General features: G+C 41.4%; 2 protein-coding genes across 2 annotated transcripts in view; one reads left to right on the top strand and one right to left on the bottom strand.

The window, feature by feature from the left end:
• MRPL13 (mitochondrial ribosomal protein L13) overlaps nucleotides 1-12,374 on the bottom strand; it is a 32,159-nt gene extending 19,785 nt beyond the window's left edge. Inside the window, exons 1-4 of the mRNA XM_068158637.1 lie at nucleotides 12,297-12,374; nucleotides 11,478-11,601; nucleotides 7,594-7,687; nucleotides 5,722-5,782 (exon numbers count right to left, since the gene is read on the bottom strand). Coding sequence (XP_068014738.1) covers nucleotides 5,722-5,782; nucleotides 7,594-7,687; nucleotides 11,478-11,601; nucleotides 12,297-12,323 — 306 coding nt within the window. The 5' untranslated portion in view covers nucleotides 12,324-12,374. The remainder of the gene's footprint in view (nucleotides 1-5,721; nucleotides 5,783-7,593; nucleotides 7,688-11,477; nucleotides 11,602-12,296) is intronic.
• A 52-nt stretch (nucleotides 12,375-12,426) lies between these two features.
• MTBP (MDM2 binding protein) overlaps nucleotides 12,427-18,630 on the top strand; it is a 34,307-nt gene continuing 28,103 nt past the window's right edge. The window contains exons 1-6 of the mRNA XM_068158635.1: nucleotides 12,427-12,541; nucleotides 13,030-13,110; nucleotides 14,459-14,532; nucleotides 14,646-14,791; nucleotides 15,236-15,294; nucleotides 17,072-17,216. Of these exons, the coding sequence (XP_068014736.1) occupies nucleotides 12,466-12,541; nucleotides 13,030-13,110; nucleotides 14,459-14,532; nucleotides 14,646-14,791; nucleotides 15,236-15,294; nucleotides 17,072-17,216 (581 nt within the window). The 5' untranslated portion in view covers nucleotides 12,427-12,465. The remainder of the gene's footprint in view (nucleotides 12,542-13,029; nucleotides 13,111-14,458; nucleotides 14,533-14,645; nucleotides 14,792-15,235; nucleotides 15,295-17,071; nucleotides 17,217-18,630) is intronic.

Here is an 18,630-nt window from a genome sequence, read left to right as displayed (position 1 = left end):
TTCTGAGAAAGATTCTTTGCCAGATAAAACACACTTTTAAGACGGGATCAACAGAGGAATACCACTCCTGGTCCTGAGAAGCACAAAATAATTGGCTGCATTTCCAAAAGTCTATGCTAACAGCTGAGTTAAATCCAATAATCACCAGGAAGCAACTCCACAACATGGGAAGGACACAGTGCTCCAGAGAAAACAAAGGGATTAATTACAGCACACACTTTAAAAAGGTAAAAGCAGTTTCAGGAGATGCTGCTTGCTCTGAAGTACAGCTTGGTACTATGATCTTCTTCTACCAGTTCTTGGCTTTCTGTTCTGTGTACAATATTGTTCTTTTCACCATGTGTTATAAAAGCACTCCAAGAACTTCACCTGAGAGTAAAGCAAAAATGAATGTTCTTAAAAGTGCCACAGGAATTATCTGTTCATAGACAAACTTCCATTGTATGCCACTTTGGTTTTCCACTACTGTCCAGCACTTTAAAACTTAGAATTTTCACATGTTCTTTAATCAGTGCCTTGCAAATTCAAGGATGAAATGGATTCAGAGTATTTTAACAAAAAAGTATTCATTTTTGTCTGCCATGAAGGAAAAGACCCGCTGTAAGATTTATCTAGAGCACCTAGAGGGTTTAAAGACAGCAGCTTCTGTAATAGTATTCTCCTTTACATGCCATGTTATCTTCTGTGTACTTGTCCTAACTCTGAAGTTTTGCTCTGCTTAGTGAAAAAGCTTAATGAAAACACATTACTCCATAGTAATAAAATAAAACATTGTATCTGGTGTTTCAGTAACTGACTTCTAATATTTGGATATATTATATCAAATATCCCCGACTGGTGTAAAGAAAATAGGCTTCCAAACACCAACAGCAAGATTTAATCATGGTTTGTGTCTGAGCTTTTCTTCAGAAGTATTTTTATGCTGACATAATGGCAAGTCTGTATCTGCAAGTGGTTGCTAAAAAGCATTCAAAAGGAGAATTTGAACATTTTAAGCCCCTTCCCATGAATACCAGTGGCAGAGCAATCCATAACCCTGACATCCCCAGAGGCTTCCTCCCAGCGTATTTCCAGAGAGCTACCCTGCCTGGCTTAATAATCTTCCCTAGCAGGTAACACTCATTCCAAACAATTATTGCCTATTATTTCTTTGTCAGAAGCAATACAGCCTGTGAATACTGCAAAGGTCAAGCCTCTCACTGAGCATTTGGTATTAGCCTAACATGTTTTCTGCTTTCTCTTTTGTTTTTGGTCTTTTTTTTTTCCTATTTTTTTGGGGGGGGGTAGGGTAGTTTCCGACGCAGCCAAAAGAAACCTCACACCAAATGAAAAAACAAGAAACCAACCAACCAAAAGAAATGAACCAATGCAACTAAATGAAACAAACAACCCCCCCACACCAACAAAAAAAAAACACCCCAACAAACTAACCAACAAAAATCCCAACAAAAAACCCCAAACAACCAAAACCAAGCCAACCAATCGCCAACAAAACCCCAAACGAACCAAACCAAACCAAACCACAACCCTGAAACACCCCTGGAAGAACCCAAACAAAGCCACCAAGGTTTGCTTGCTTTTAAAAAGCAGAGTAAGAACTGATTGGAAACTTTGTCCTGATGAGTTTACTACCTGCAAGATTTCACCAGAAAGTTTATTCAATGCAGTATTTGTTCCTTCTCTATCCTGTGGGATTTCGAAGTACATCTTTCACTCTTTGCATATGAAGTACTTCAAAGAGTAATTTGAAAGTGTTGGTCTCATGCCTGTCAGCATTTTTCCAGGTAAACAAAACTTCTGCACATTTGGTTAAAAATAAACAAGAAATCCCCAGCTTTCTATGCATTCAAAATACCTGTACCACAACTGAAATGGGTTAACTGTTGCCTTTCTATTCAAAAGGCTCTGCTGGCAAAGAAAACTCACCGAACCTTTCAAACTGTTTTTTCCTTAGCAACCTATACTGGAAATTAATTCTACTTGCTAATATATCTCCTAAGAGAGAAGCACTGCTCTGCAGAATACTAGTACTATACCGACCTGCAGTTTTGAGCCACAGTAACAGGTTGTTATGCTGCACCTAAAATGCATGTTTAATACTCAGGAATTTCCACTAAATCTAAGATAAGGAAAAGGCCGAAATGTGAAGCTGTTTTTTAGCCTGGTCAAGTCCTACAGACAAGACCTATTCCCTGATACTTCTCCAGGAGAGCAGACAACTGAAAACACCAGAAATTATGAACGCATTTGCAGACACTCCCCTCCTCACACCTCCCAAAGGAACTCAAATGTGCTAAAGGTAGAAAATGAGCTGAGCTTATCACTTCCGATATCTTTCTGGCAACACGCTGGCATATTTTCCCCTCCATAAAAAAGAATTTTTCCAAGTGTTGGCACACATAACTTGGCACAATGAATATGGAACTTATAAATTCTACACACAACATCAACTATGCAGATCTCTAGTTGTATTTACTGCCCTATATTAAGTAAAAGGTACTTAAAAGTGGAAAAAATATTGTGTCCATCTGAGGCACAAAATTATACATCTGAAATGAACCTTATAAATGGCAGAAGTGTCTTATACATCTGAGATTAACATTATAAATGGCAGAGGTGTCTTTTTGTTCTTTCCAAACAAGAAAAGCCAAGGACTGGAAATGGTTGCCATGGGAGGCTTTCAAGACCAGCCTGGATGAAGCCCTCATCTGCCTTAGCCAACCTAACAACTGACATTGCTTTGAATGAGGTTTGACTAGGGACCTCCAGAGGTCCTACCTGAATCATCCCATGAAAAGGGAAAAAAAAGCACATACACATTCAAAATTCAGCAGAAAACCTTCTGAAGCACTAATTACTACCTGTGAGAAATAAAAAGGCTCAAACTTAGTAAGATAAGTAAAATTATGTCAGCCTCCTGAGACTATCATCAAGATCATCATCTGCCCCTATACCATCTTGTATCAAACTTCTCATTATAACCATTTCAATTATCTATTAGCCATGCACCAGTTTTTCCCAAGAACAGTCTCTGTATACTAGAAACTATGTTTAAACAAAGCTGTAATGGGAAAATATTTCTCTTGGGGATTTGTATGTTTGAATTTAGACCTATGTAATTAAAGACAGTGCTAATCAGGATCAGAGGTCTACTATATACACACACTCACAGAATCTTACAAGTTCTAATCTAGGTCTTAAATAAACCAAAACTAGCCATATCCATTGCAAAACCTCAGTGTAACACTATGAAATTTTACAACATTCATATATAAACAGTCTTTTCCCTGGAATTAGCCTCTTCCATTAATTTAATGCCTTAATTTCTGTAACAGCACTACTCCCAAAAATAATGTTGACTCATCTAATGAAGCAGTGTTGCAATGAGCTACTGGGGGATAGCAAGACCAAGGGCAGAGAAAAAGCAGGAGGCTCCAGGATGAAAACAATGCCTTGCAGAATGAAGACTGATTCCACAGAAAGATACAGTCTGTTCCCTACAGCCTACCTAATTCCACTAGCTTGCAGGAATTGAATTTAAGAAGTTTAAAAGAAAAAAGGTCTCTTTAATTCAAGGAAGTGAACTGGGAGGGAAGGGGTTGGTCTCTTCTCCCAGGGAACCAGCACCAGAACAAGAGGACACAGTCTCAAGCTGCGCCAGGGGAGGTTTAGACGCGAGGTGAGGAGAAAGTTCTTCACCGAGCGAGTTGTTTGTCATTGGAATGTGCTGCCCAGGGAGGTGGTAGAGTCACCATCCCTGGAGGTGTTCAAGAGGAGACTGGACGTGGCACTTGGTGCCATGGTCTAATCATGAGGTCTGTGTTGATAGGTTGGACTTGATGATCCTTGAGGTCTCTTCCAACCTTAGTTATACTGTGATACTGTGGGAGTGATTTACAGAGGTCTGCACAGTAACTATCCAACATTCAGCTCACACTTTGAGATCCAAATCCTACTTAGCCTAGGCATTGTTCTCTGCACAGTAATCCTTTTTTGGGTTTTCAAAGCTATTTCTAAGAATAAAACATGCTAATAAAATACCATTATAATTTCCATCTTTGTCATTATCTCAAAGCATTTCAGACCAAAACAATTCAACCAGTAAATAAGTATTTCTAGTCATAAAGTCACTTGCAAGCCAAAACCTCTAACAGCTAGACATACAGAATATAACATCCCAAATTAACACCAGCTACTATTAATTATGAGAAAAATACATTTGAGATTATCTTTGAGAGGGCCATATGAATGCTTTGTTTTCAATAGAATGAAATAGCTCATTGCTCTCCACAATTCTGTCTGAAAAGAAGTTTCTCTAACTGAATTAGACCAACCCTTGAGCCACATCACCAATTTCCAAGTCTCTGTCCAAGACTTTAGTTATTGGCAACGTATGCAATCCTCCTCTGCACAGAAAGTCATCTGCGAGTCTGGCAAGAGAGTATTTCAGAATGAACAGAGAAGGCAGTTTACAGAGCATCCTACTCCCAGGCCCAAACAAACACGTGGTGTTACGCTGCCTCCCAGTGTACAGTTTCTGGGTGAGGCTCAAATGAAAAAGCTTGGAGAATCCATTTTAGACATGGAACTACCAAGAATTCCCACAGGAATGGCAATCTTGGAACGCGTTCTCCAAAGAATTCAAATCATCTTGAAAAATTCCAGACAGAAAATAATACTGAACTGTGGGATTTCACTTCAAGGAAAGAAAATGCTAAAGTCAAAATAAACCCCCAGCAAATTCAGATGGTAGACCACTTTTTAATTGACATATTGTATAGGAGAGTCTTGGGACAAATCAGGATTGCTAAATGACAGATTAAAAAGTAAGGAACAAAACCTGAGTGTTTTACAGCACACACAATTTCTCTAGGAAAAGGAAGAAGTGTTTGTGTAGCTCTCATGTAAGGTAATGAAACCAAAGCATTTCAAAGCCAAAAATAAACACAGGTTAATCTCTGTGGGCCTCATACCATGTTCAGAAAAAAATAGTGCTTAGAAAACTCAGTCCCCCAAGGCCAGCCATTCAAAGCTCTGATAAAAGTAATTTCATAACTGCATAAGTCAACATCCCAAAATGTTCCTGTCTGGCACCCTGGTTTTTTTAACCAGTAACAAACATATCAACACCAACATTTGTATTTATAACAGTCTAATACAGGCATTTTGTAGATAGACTTAAGTTCAGCATAATCACCATTTCCAATTCTTTCACAGATGATGGACAGAGCACTGCAGAAAATATTAAGAGAAACAAACAAGCAAACAAACAAAACCTATAGCAGAACGTTAATGGGAGAAAGAGGCAGCCAGACATTTTAGCATTTTTAAGATTAGCATTATTCTTGCTGGCCCTTAAAGAGGTAGGGTGGTTAAGCTGAAGTAAAGCTCAATTTTACTTGAGGCAGCTTGCTTATGAGAAAGGTCAGACCTCTGAAATGAAAAGCAAGCAAATCAGTCAGAAATGAGTTAAGCAAATGCAGTTAACTCGCTCATTTGGACAGCATGGATGAATCACAAAAATGCATAACCTATAATCTCACCCTCAAAACATGCTGTTTACATAAACACTGTCACAAGCCAAGCTTCTAAGAGCTCACAGCAGAATGTCTGTAATTTAGCTTTAGGCATGCAGGTAACTGATCCCTTTTGTTTAATGGAACTAGATAAATGAAAATAAATCATCTTCACAAATCAAAGGGAAGAAGGAGAAACACTTACAGCAGTTGGATCCTTCAGATGGAGTTGAGTTGCTGTCACTTGTTTGAAACCACCAGGATAGCTAGAAAAACAGAACAAACATAGAAGCTTAACACTATATGCTCAATTACAATGTTAACACAAATATTACCACAGCTTAAACAAAAGTGTAATGGCCTCACAAGCCTTCAAAAAAGGAAGTTGTTCTCACGAAACCAACAACTATCTTGTATTAGGAAGATTCTATCCAAGTTTAATGCCATTTGTACTTTCTTATTCCCCTGAGTATTAAAAGTTTGTGTTTCACAGGCACTAATTCATAAAGCTTATGCTTTTATGAAATGATAGAGTGCTGCAAAAAATTACATGGATGTGAGGTAAAGCTGGGATTAATTTTAATTACACTACTAGGTATCAGTATAAGTGAAATTAAAATAAGCTTAATGTCATTAAAATATGACCACTTAAGGAGCTGGACAGATTTAAGTGTTTTAATTCTACAATTCTTTTCACTTACTCAGAGCCAACTTAGCTGCTCAGGCAAGTGCTTTAGCTTGCAAGAAGCTTTCAGTAAAAATTTTTATCAAGTCACAGGGATGGTGGGAGGGGGAAAAAAGCATGTTAATTTCCATGAGCTCTGAACAACAACTTCTCAGCAATTCAGCAGTGAATTACGGGACTGAAACATGGAGAAAACTAATTTTACTAGTACTAATGGGATTCATTAATCTCCCTGACAGGACATACTTTCAAATTCAAATATTTTTTTATCTAGTGTTGTCACTGTATAAAATAGCAGCAACTGTTGTGAACTGATCATTGTCACACTGTAGTTCTTTATTGCACGTCCATCCATAAACAAGTTAGGCCTGCCAGAATAATAGATGATACACTATGGTACACATTAGTATGTCTTAAGAACATCTCATTTCTTCCTAGTTTTTCCAGTTTCTTTTTTATTCCTTTTTCCATCCTCCAATCCAGTAATATATAAATCTTGGTATTTATTGTCTGGTATACAGGTACCAGTAGAATAAAGTAAATGAAGTTGGCAACTGTCTATACCTTAAAAGTGGAGTGCCAATAGGAATGTGTGGCAATGCCAGCGACAAGCAGTGTGAGCAATCTGGCAGTGCAGGCCTAGAGTCTGACATGGTGGTAGGCCATGCTCAGCCTAAGTGCAGAGCCAGCTAGCAGTTTAGCAAAGCAGTGCTGTGCCTGCAGCATGTAACTACAACAGGGCACTGGTAGCTATAAACATGGAAAGTTATCTTGGAACAACAGGACATGCACCTGCATCAACAAACCTTGCGTGTGGTTAGTAGTTGGACCAATAATCTGTAATAGTGCGATGGGAACCAATGAAGCCATGCCAACAACGCACTCCAAGTTTATGTAAGTTGTAGAAGTTCCCTTGCTACACACTTCTGCCTTTCCTGTCTCTTCTTCTTCTACACTTTACTGTGCTATACTCACACCACAGGCCTGCACCATAGGCCTGCAACACTGAACAATAAAGGAACAATACTCGATCATATTGGTCAGCCGTATTGACTCCAATCTCCATCGCCCATAGGAATGTCTTCTACTGCTTATTGAATAGAGCAGTCTTGGTCATTGGGTTCATGGGTTCATGCAAAACAAGCTGGCTCACCAAACCTGTTCATTTACTCAATTACAACAACTACCTTTGAGGTAGATTAAAGGGGGGGGAAACAACAAGCAAAAAAAGGCAGCAAGCATATTTTTAAACGCTGTAACACGTGCAAAACAAAACCCAAAACGTGTAACCAGGAATTCCCTTTTCAATTAATATGCTAAAAAATACTGTTCTTTTAGAAACATGACAAATTTACCATTACACTCATTTGAGTGTTTTTTGCTAAAGCTTACCCAGTATGTGAAGAATATACTTTCTGTTCCCATTTGTTACCAGAGAAGGCAATATGTCTTGTATTTATTATGACAACATGATCCCCGCAGTCATCTACAAGGGAGAAATTGGTGGAAAATATTAACTATAATCTCAAAGTACTCTTTCATCATTTTGTTTTCCATCAAAACAAGGTCAGTATGTGCAGCTTGTTACATACAGCATGTATACTGCACCTCTTCAGATAAACATACAGAGATTTAATTTACTGTGGCAGCTTAGTTTTATAGAATCATAGAATCAACCAGGTTGGAAAAGACCTCAGAGATCATCAAGTCCAACCTAACACCTAACACCTCATGACAACTAAACCATGGGTTCAAGAGCCACATCCAATCCTGTTTTGAACACCTCCAGGGATGAGGACTCCACCACCTCCCAGGGCAATCTATTCCAATGGCCAATTAATCTTTCTGTGAAGAACTTTCTCCTCACCTCATAACTTAAGGAATTCCTACCACACAATTAAAAACATGTTTCATGTGCAAGCATTTCTCTTCCTACATTTTAATTAAGGATGAAATGGTCATCAAAGTAGGCATCATTGGAGGTTTTCAGGAGGAGACCTGATGGGGTGCTTGGTGCCATGAGTTAGTTGTTTAGGTGGGTTGGATTGGTTGATGGGTTGGATGCGATGATCTTGAAGGTCTCTTCCAACCTGGTTTGGTTTATTCTAAATAAATAAATGGTTTATCATAGTCTTAGCTCACAAGACTGACAAAATTACTTGCCAAATCTTTCATCAGAAGACAAATCTGAGAGGATACTTCTAGTCATTATAACTAATACTGCAGTCTAGCGTAACAGCTGGGCCAGATCAGGTTTGCAGGATATTGTCATCTAGAACAGCTTTCTCCTTAGAGGATGCAGAGAACACTACCTAAGCAACTCAAGTGGCTCACCTATACCTGCTCAGTCCCACATAAAGAATTATATCACCATTTTTTTTTTTTAATCTGGCCCGTTACTTTTGGTTCTGTAGTGTGAAGCTGCTGGTTCTGTAGTGTGAAGCTGTGAAGTACACCTGAAGGATGGCCGAGGGATCAGGCCCAGCCAACATGGATTTGGGAAGGGCAGGTCCTGCCTGACCAACCTGATCTCCTTCTATGAGCAGATGACCCGCCTGGTGGATGTGGGGAAGGCTGTGGATGTATTCTACCTGGACTTCAGCAAGGAATTTGACACTGTTCCCCACAGCAAACTCCTGGACAAGCTCTCAGCCCATGGCTTGGACAGCAGCACTCTGTGCTGGGTTAGGAACTGGCTGGATGGCCGTGCCCAGAGAGTGGTGGTGAATGGTGCCACATCCAGCTGGCAGCCAGTCACTAGTGGTGGCAGCCAGTCACTAGTGGTGTCCCCCAGGGATCAATTCTGGGCCCCACCCAGTTCAATATCTTTATTGATGATCTGGATGAGGGGATTGAGTCTGTCATCAGTAAATTTGCTGATGGCACCAAGTTGGGAGCAGACGTTGATCTGTTAGGGGGTTAAAGGGCACTGCAGAGGGACCTTGACAGGCTGGACAGATGGGCAGAGTCCAACAGGATGGCATTCAACAAGTCTAAGTGTTGGGTGCTGCACTTTGGCCACAATAACCCCATGCAGTGCTACAGGCTGGGGTCAGAGTGGCTGGAGAGCAGCCAGACAGAAAGGGACCTGAGGGTACTGATTGACAGACAGCAGTGTGCCCAGGAGGCCAAGAAGACCAATGGCATCCTGACCTGCATCAAAAATAGTGTGGCCAGCAGAAGCAGGGAAGTCATTGTGCCCCTGTACTCAGCACTGGTTAGGCCACACCTTGAGTACTGTGTACAGTTCTGGGCCCCTCAATTTAAGGACATTGAGACTCTTGAATGTGTCCAGAGAAGGGCAGCGAGGCTGGGGCGAAGGGCAGCGAGGCTGGGGCGAAGGGCAGCGAGGCTGGGGCGAAGGGCAGCGAGGCTGGGGCGAAGGGCAGCGAGGCTGGGGCGAAGGGCAGCGAGGCTGGGGCGAAGGGCAGCGAGGCTGGGGCGAAGGGCAGCGAGGCTGGGGCGAAGGCTCAAACACAAGCCCTGTGAGGAGATGCTGAGGGAGCTGGGATTGTTTAGCCTGCAGAAGAGGTGGCTCAGGGGAGACCTTACTGCTCTCTACAACTACCTGAAGGGAGGCTGTACCCAAGAAGACACAGTCTCAAGCTGCACCGGGGAGGTTTAGGCTAGGGGTGAGGAGAAAGTTCTTCACAGGAAGAATTGTTGGCCATTGGAATGGGCTGCCCAGGGAGGTGGTGGAGTCAAATCAAATTTCTTTCCTTCCCTAACCACAGCTTAAACTCAGCTCTAGATAGTTTTCACACAATAAATAGATATTGATTTTATGGAAGGGTGTCTGAACACAAATTTTTTTAAAAGTAATTCTTCCCACAATGTTATTCTAAGGAACTGTCAGCTCACATAACATGCTTCTGTTGGTGGTGGTGTTTTTTGTCCTGAACCACAAGATCATGCATATTTGCTCTTAGAGACTGTCAAATGACTCAGTAGTAGTAACTTAGCAATGTATGTCCCAGGTGTGCTGCATTTGATAACAATTTATGGAATAGTTCAGTTACTCTTCAAATGACTTTCCAGGATTTTATAACTTCATGAACATAAAAGTATCAAAGATCTTTATCCCAGAACAGTAAAATACACTTCCTCTCATTGTCTGCTTTATTTTCCAGTCAGCTCAAGTCTTCAGTGACATCTTGTGGATAAGGCATAATTTGCAAGAGCAGAACTCAAAACATCTTTAGAGCACTTCAAATACTACTACCTTCTAGTATAGAATACAGATAAGTATGATTTTAGTACAAGAAAAGTTTTCTGCTTCCTTTATATTTCAGTCTTCTGTCTATCCATGTCTTCTATCTATCATATACTTATCACCATGGACAAAATCACAGATGCATCTTCACTGCTGAATCTTCTAATTTGCAGAAAAGCAAAGATTTTTTCATGTGAAATTACCTTTCAACAATGATTACATCTCCCATTTAAGAAACAGAGAGGCTTCAGCCGTATCATCACTGAATATCTGCCGTTGGAAGAGACTTCTGGAGGCCCAACCTCCCACTTAAGTGCGAACAGCTTTTGAGTGTCTCCAAGGACGGAGGCTCCAGAACCTCCTGGGCAACCACTCTTGAGTCACTCTCACAGTAAATAATGTTTCCTGATGTTCAGAGGGAACCTCCTCTGTTTCAGATTGTGCCTGCTGCCTCATGGAGACGGGACTTCTCTGAACCTTATGCAGAACAAAGAACCACTCCAAGTGCCTGTGGTGTTGTGTAGCTACTGAAAGGTAGCATTCAGAAAACCTAATCAAGAATCAGATCAGTGTTTCAGTGTGATGGAACACTAGAACAGGCTGCCCAGAGAGTTTGTAAAGTCTCCTTCTCTGGAGACTTTCAAAATCCACCTGGATGCGTTCCTCTGTGGCCTGCCAACCCCTAGGAGGTTGGCCTCTGGAGGTCCCTTCCAATCCCTAACGTTCTGTGATTTAAAAATCAGTGCCACAAAGCCCATTTCAAGGTTTGGGGGTTTGTTTTTGTTTTTCCCAGTAGAATCAAAATCCACTGTAATTCACCTACTGATAGTAAATAATGACTTCATAATGACCTCTACATTGGTAGAGAGGTAGATTGGTAAAGACAACTACACAAGGCTGTAAAGGGGTATGATGGAAAAACACGAGAAGGAAAATGAAAATGTTTGCAGTGTATAGATAATTGAAAAATGTAAACTTTTTTAATCATGCTTGACTTTATAACTGAACTGAGAAGAATGTGAGTGGAGAAAAGCAACTCTGCTTTTTCTCCTGCAATACTTACTTAATGCATGATAAATAGGTTTATGCCTGCCTTCCAGTCTCATTGCAGTGGCAACTGCTATTTTTCCTGGTGGTTGCATCTTTGCATCGAGGAGGTACCAGGCTCTGGCAAAAGTAGCCCATTGCTAAAGAGAAAAGAGAGGTAGTATATACAGAAGTTCACCCTACCAAACATAAATTTAGCTTCTCCATTTCAATCAACACTTTTTTTCTTTCCCTTTTGACACTCCAAAACAGTAGACGACGTATCAACATTCAACAACACCCCTTCAAACAACCGTTAAATGGATGGAGACCGCTGCTACAGGCTGCAATGCATGCTGTAGGCACTTCCAATGCAAGCGGAATGCAACAACACTGAAAGGTTACCAGCTCTGAAGGTTTTGTTTCACGAATGAAGAGCTCCTGCTGCAAGCTTCTATTACCGCTAAGGGAACTATAAAGTCACTGCTTCGTGCCCTCTCTCTCAGCGAAGGGCACAACCCCCCCAAACGCAGTTTATGAACCTAGCAGCCCGAGACGCCGGCGGCAGGGAGCCTTGTCCCTCATGGCAGACACAGGCCTACGGACCGCTACTGCCTGCTGCCAGGCGGCACCCCACGGGACAACACCGGAGAGCACGGCCGCACCGCGACCAGGGCAGGCCGCCCTCTGCCCCTGCCCTCCCCACAGGGCCCTTCTCGTCCCGCTATCTCCCCCGCTCCCTCCCAGTCGCTCTCTGCACCACGGCAGCCGCCAGGGTCCCGCCGCTGTGTTCCCTTAGAAGCAGCAACCTCCCTAGCACAGTTTGGACCAGGTAGAGGAAGAGAGCAGCGCTCACCTGGGCCGCTTTGGTGTAACTAGCCATGGCCGCCCTCCCACCACGGCGGAGCAGGGGAAGGGAAGCGGAGCCCTTTAGCCGCCGCACCGGCGGGAAGCGGAAGCGCTGCTCTGTGAGGGGCGGCGCGAGGCTGGCAGCGCGGGCCGTTCGGAGCCCTCGCCGTCCGGCCATGGACCGCTACGTCCTGTTCTTGAGCTGGGGAGACCGCAAGGGCGAGGGGGCTGCGGCCGGCGGCGCCGGGGCAGGTACTGCCGCGAGAGGATGGGGCCCGGAGAGTAGAGGCCGCGCTGTGTGGGGAGTCGCCTGTCGCGGGGCCCCACCGAGCTTGCTTCGTGAGGGTTTTCTTTGCGGTCACAGGTCCAGGACCTGCGTCCGTGCAGGCTTTTCTGGACCCCCACCTGCCTAAATGTCTGGGGGTTTTTTTTGGACAAAGGCTCTGATGACTTAAACCTTCAGAAACTTAGAGGTTTTTGTGTTCCGTAGCGACAGTGTTATCGAACTTGGTAGAGTTCCTGAGACATACGCTGCCTTAGTGAGACTTGCACAAAATCCGACTCCTTGGTTTGTTTGTTTTTTAAGTTCCTGCAGATCTGTAGTCGACTCTATTTTAAAAAGCCTTAAACTTCTAATGTTAAGCTGAACTTTGCGCCGCATCTGCAAGAAAGCGAGACTTAAAGTCTGTAATTCAGTCAGCCTTAAGAAAATGTTTCGGTTTGTTTGGTTTATTTTACAGCTGGGGCTGCTGCAACTGTTCATCAGTTCCTGAAGGAAAGCTGCAACTCGTCCATGAATGAAGATGTTAGCACATTCCCAGGTAAACACAGTAATGTACAGCGTGGTGAGGTAAATATCATCAAGGAGCTAAGCTAGGCATGACGATCTAGATGAAATTTAGCCTGGAGAGGAGGAGACTCAGGGGTGACCTTATTGCTCTCTACAACTACCTGAAGGGAAGCTGTAGACAGGCGGATGTTGGTCTCTTCTCCCAGGCAGCCAGTACCAGAACAAGAGGACACAGTCTCAGGCTGTGCCAGGGGAGGTTTAGGTTGGATGTTGGGAAAAAGTTCTATACAGAGAGAGTGATTGCCCATTGGAATGGGCTGCCCGGGGAGGTGGTGGAGTCGCTGTCATTGGAGGTGTTCAGGAGGAGAGTTGATGGGGTGCTTGGTGCCATGGGTTAGTTGTTTGGGGGGGTTGGATTGGTTGATGGGTTGGACGTGATGATCTTGAAGGTCTCTTCCAACCTGGTTTATTATTTATTATTATTATTAATAATAATAATAATAATAATTATTATTATTATTATTAAACAAGTCAGGAACTGATGCCCGAGTTCTGTATTATGCCTAAACCTGCAGGTAAGACTGCTCCTGCTGGTACTGTTTTTGTGGAGAACTGTTATAATTTCATCAGCAGATGTGTTAGGAGGTGATCACATCGACTGGACACAAGAAATGAAAGAGAAGGGTTTTGAAAGATTGGCAAATTTCAATCAAGCTTATCAAAAACCACTATGAAATGGCTTGCTTCTCATATCAGGGGACAGCTGGTATTTTCATGACTCCTGTGATGTCTTCTGATTTTTTCAGCTAAAGCAACATTTATCAGTTGGGTATCAATTCAGAACCCTAATCTGTAGGTTAGGTGTTTGGGATTCTTTGTTTAAAAAATGCCTTCTTAGTTCTTTAATTGGTTTGGATATCTAGTGCTGAGCTGTAAATCCTCATCTTGTCACAACTGTCATGTAATTGTAGTTTGTGTGGGGCAGCTATTATATGCTGTTAAAATTCATGGAGATGGGAATGTTAAGCTGTTTGCAACTCTCCTTCTTTTTGTTGCATAGAAATGTTAAGAGAGCATCTAGTTTTGTGAATTGTGTAAATCATATTTATGAAAGTTGTGGTTTTGTTCAGGTGTGGTACAACTTCTGCAAATGGAGAGCAATATTGCCCAGAAGGATTCTCTTACTTATTAAGTCGGAGGATCATTTATAGACACTTGCTACGACGCTTGCTTGTGTCTTAATATCATGCTAGAGGAAAGTAGAACTTGAGTAGCACATTAAAGGACTTATAGAATCTTTCATCAAAGGTGTTTGTTATAGTAGGAACAGCAGGCTGCAGAGGAATGATTATTTTAAGTAAATGTTTATCTCTTTGCAGCATGTTCAGTGGCTGGTGTTCCAGGTGTAAAGAAATGGTACTTTGCAAGTCAAGTTATATGTGGCTATTATCAGGTAAGACATGGGGGTTTTTAGAATATAAATTCCTCAGCTGGCTGTCTCTGCTGCAAGTTGAAACTGTGATGTTCAAAATTATTTTGCTTAATTAATTCTCTTTTCTTGATTAGTTCTGCAGCTCTGACTGGGAGGAAATCAATTTCGACACACAGAAAAATAAAGAGTCTCTCCAAACAAGTATTGACGAATGCCTGGGAGCCATACAAAATGTTGAGGAAGAGGACAATAACAGCAGAGAGTCACTGTCTATGGCTGAGTATGTATATTGTTATTTTCACTGGAAGAATAGTGATTTGACATTTAACAGTAATGATCCAAGGGAATCAAGAAACTTTAACAAGTAAATTTATTTCCAAGGTAACAGTTAACTATGAATAAGCAGATGAAAACTATTCTGTTTAACATAGCTTTATTTTTTTTAGCTAGATATAATTTTTATAGACTAATTATAGTTTCTTAACAGCTGACAAATACCTATCAAAAGAGTTTCTTGCTAATCTGTCTTGATTCCTACCTCCAGTTTACCTGCAGATTGTTTCAAAGTCCTTTAGCCTATGTCTGCCTCAGTAATAGGGGGGATAAGTATATCTCACTGCCAAAGTAGGTTTGTGCAGAATTACAAAGATACCAGATACTGCACCAAGCAATGCTCATTAGTTGTAACTTTTTGTTTCTAAAGGATTTTGCTCTTTGTTTTCAGTATCTATGATGAAGCTGCAGAAAGTCTACATCAGTTAGCTGATAAACTGCCTGCTCCAGGTAATCCCTTTTTAAAAGGCAATCTCGTGTGAGTTTATTTTTCTGTGTAAACTCAGCTGGCAAAATGATCATCAAATGGAAGAACTCAGAGAACGTTAGTTTGCTTGTTATATGCAGCTCTTTCAAGTAATTTAAGGACATGGAGCCTGAGTAGCATGGCAAATCAGTTTACAGAGTAGTTTGCTACCTTTTTCTTTGAAAGGCTGTATTTCAGTAGAGTTCAAGGTAGCTATTTATATAATTAATTTTTTCCATCTAAAATAGCACCACAGTAGTAACAGACAGGAAGCAGTATGAAATCCAGCATGCAGCCACAACAAACATTTATGATAAAAAATGAAAGTGTTGATATCAGGCTTGCTTACTTGCCAGTTGATTGGTAGTGGGTAGGAGCCAAGAAGCTGCAAAGGAAAATAGAACCGGAGATGCTATCACCTTGCATATTAGAGTTGCGTAATACTGCAGCTGTTGATTTGGGATAGCAAAGGAACTGGATGCAGAAAGAATGAGAAATAGCAGTTCAGAGGTATTAAAAGGACGAAAATGATGCAGCAGTTGCACTGGAGACACCTTTGATCTGTCAGAGAAGAAAGATGTAGAATGGATGTAACTGAGCAAATGGCAAAATCTTTTCATTAATCTATGAGAAGCAGCAAGACGTGAGCTAAAATGCAAGACATGAGCTAAAATGCATGAAAATGGTTTCAAATCTTGCTGAAGTTACTTAAGTTGATCTTTACACCCATTTTAGTGCAGTAGGTGATACTCAGTACTTTTCTGTCTTTAAATGACAAATTAATTTACTTGTGGTGGGTTGAAATTTCCCCCCCAGCATTAACTTTGCCAGACCAACTCAATTAGAAGCAAATGGAAGCTGTATTTACAAACAAGAATACACTCTACAATGGAATGCAATGGATAGGTACAAAATATGCAGTATTTACAATATCATTAGTATTACAGATATTTACAATTAGCAAACAACATGAAAACTCCCCTAGTCAGAGACCAGGGAAGCCATTCTACTGCCCTCCCTTCTCCTGTGCCACAAGAGAGAAAGGCGCAGAGAGAAAGCAGCGGGTAAGACTTAACAACGCAGCCAAGCCAAAGTCAACCGAAAAGCAGGTTGATCTCTCCCAAGCGAAGCAGGCAGAGAGATCAGAAAAGCAAGAGTTGTTTTGGTACGGCCAGAGAAGGCTGGTGAGAGGTCTCGAGCAGAAGCTGGGATTGTTTAGCCTGCAGAAGAGGAGGCTCAGGGGTGACCTCATTGCTCTCTACAACTACCTGAAGGGTGGTTGTAGCCAGGTGGGGATTGGTCTCTTCTCCCAGACAACCAGCACCAGAACAAGAGGACACAGTGTCAAGCTGCACCAGGGGAAGTTTAGGCTCGAGGTGAGGAGAAAGTTCTTCACAGAAAGAGTTGTTGACCATTGGAATGGGCTGCCTGGGGAGGTGGTAAAGTCACCATCCCTGGAGGTGTTTAAGAGGGGATTGGACGTGGCACTTGAAGCCATGGTTTAGTCATGAGGTTTTCGGTGACAGGTTGGACTTGATGATCTCTGAGGTCTTTTCCAACTTTATTGATTCTATGGCAAATATTCCTGCAATGAGTTTGTTTAGAATAATCTTTCATTTTCCTTTTTATACCCAATAGTGATCTACTTATATTTTTCTACTTTTCTGCTCAAAATCTGTAACTAAATTTTAAAGGCATAGCCTAAACCCTCCACATTTACTGAGTAATGGTACTTTGACTCATATGTAATTGTTTTTATAGGCAGAGCGATGGTTGATGTAATACTGCAGGCTGTTGAACAAGATGGACCCAAGTTGAAAGACTGCTTACTTGCTATTGGTGCCCTTAAACACCTGAAAGAATGGCACTCTGCACAAATCACTATTGCAGCAGATGGTTCTAAAGGGTATGACATTTATTTTAGTCCTATTAACAAGGTCACTTTTGTGTTTACTATGTCAGTGATTGAAAATAAAACCAGCATCTCAAGTACTTTAGGTGTATACTTTAGTAATACACAGATTTGTCTTCTCTTAGTTGTTTGAGGGGTGGAAGTACTCATCCTGATTATTGTAAACACATATCCTAACCAGAGGGGCAGGCAGAAAAGCAAGTCTTCTAATGTCTCTTTTTATGAAAGCAGAAGATAAAATACTTTACCTTTCTTTTCCAACACTGATGCCTACAGTGTGCTTATGATGCTTGGAAGTTGTACAGTGCTGCATAGTAAGTTGTATTGTTTGCACTTTTCCTTTTTGTTTGTTTTTGGGCTTTTTTGTTTGGTTGGTTGGTTTTTAAATCTTCAATCAATACACAACTGCTGGTTTTACTTTAGGTTTTATATTGCTTTTGATAATACATTTCAAGGAGGAAAAAGTGTCTGATTTGTCCCTTTTGAAAATGGAGTAAAAATGTTCAATTACTTCCTAAGAGCCTTAACATTTAAACTAATTCACTATGAAATTAAGTCCAGTAATTTCCTTACTATCCTCTTTTAATTGTCATAAGTGGGCCATGATATGTCATAAGTAGGCCATGATATGTCTCAATATAAACCACAGTGGTGGTTTGTTTTTCATTCCTGTACAGTAAATAATTTTGTGGATATTGAATAACTTAGCAAGGTCTCTTCCACTTCCCCTCCTCTCCATGTCCAAGATCCAAGTTTTCTTCATAGAATATGAGATTAAATTTAATCCTAATTTAATAAAACTGTTGAAAAAGTTGAATGCTTAGTCATTGGATAGAATAAACAATGTATCTACTCTATAGTACTTCCTAAAGTGTGTGGAGGAAGATAAACTTACTGCAGTGACTTTCATGAGTGCTTGATCTCAGTGCTCATTGATATCTTCCTGGGCAGCCAGCTTTTGACTGAGTATTTTTTTCCTGCCTTTTGTGTAAAATGAAGCCCTTTGAGCATATATCTTCTCTGATAAAAGTTCTCTCACTTGTTCTTCCTGGTCTGTTGAAGATGATGATTTCTCTTAGAGGGCACTCTGTCAGCAAGGCCCACACAGACTGGTGGTTGTATCTCTCTGTTGTTGGGTTTGAAAGGTAATACTTGTGCTGCAGTCACATCTACTCACAAGGCTAACTACAAACAATCTGGATGTCCAGTGATAGCCCCAGTGAGGGCTACCTGGCTTTGCTGTAGCTTCTAGCAACCAACCTCACTATGGCATTCCTGCAGCTTGCTATAGCCACTTTTATTTCACATCTGACGAAGTTCTTTGCTGTCATGTTCATGGAGCATATAAACAACATCCTTTACAGAGCCTGAACCAGCAATTCTAGAATATGTTTTACTTTGTAGAATG

The sequence above is a fragment of the Melanerpes formicivorus genome, unplaced genomic scaffold (genome assembly GCF_026170545.1).
Source record: "Melanerpes formicivorus ecotype bairdi unplaced genomic scaffold, bMelFor1.0.p_v2 SCAF_40, whole genome shotgun sequence".
NCBI lineage: Eukaryota > Metazoa > Chordata > Aves > Piciformes > Picidae > Melanerpes > Melanerpes formicivorus.
This window is presented reverse-complemented; position numbering and strand designations above follow the sequence as displayed.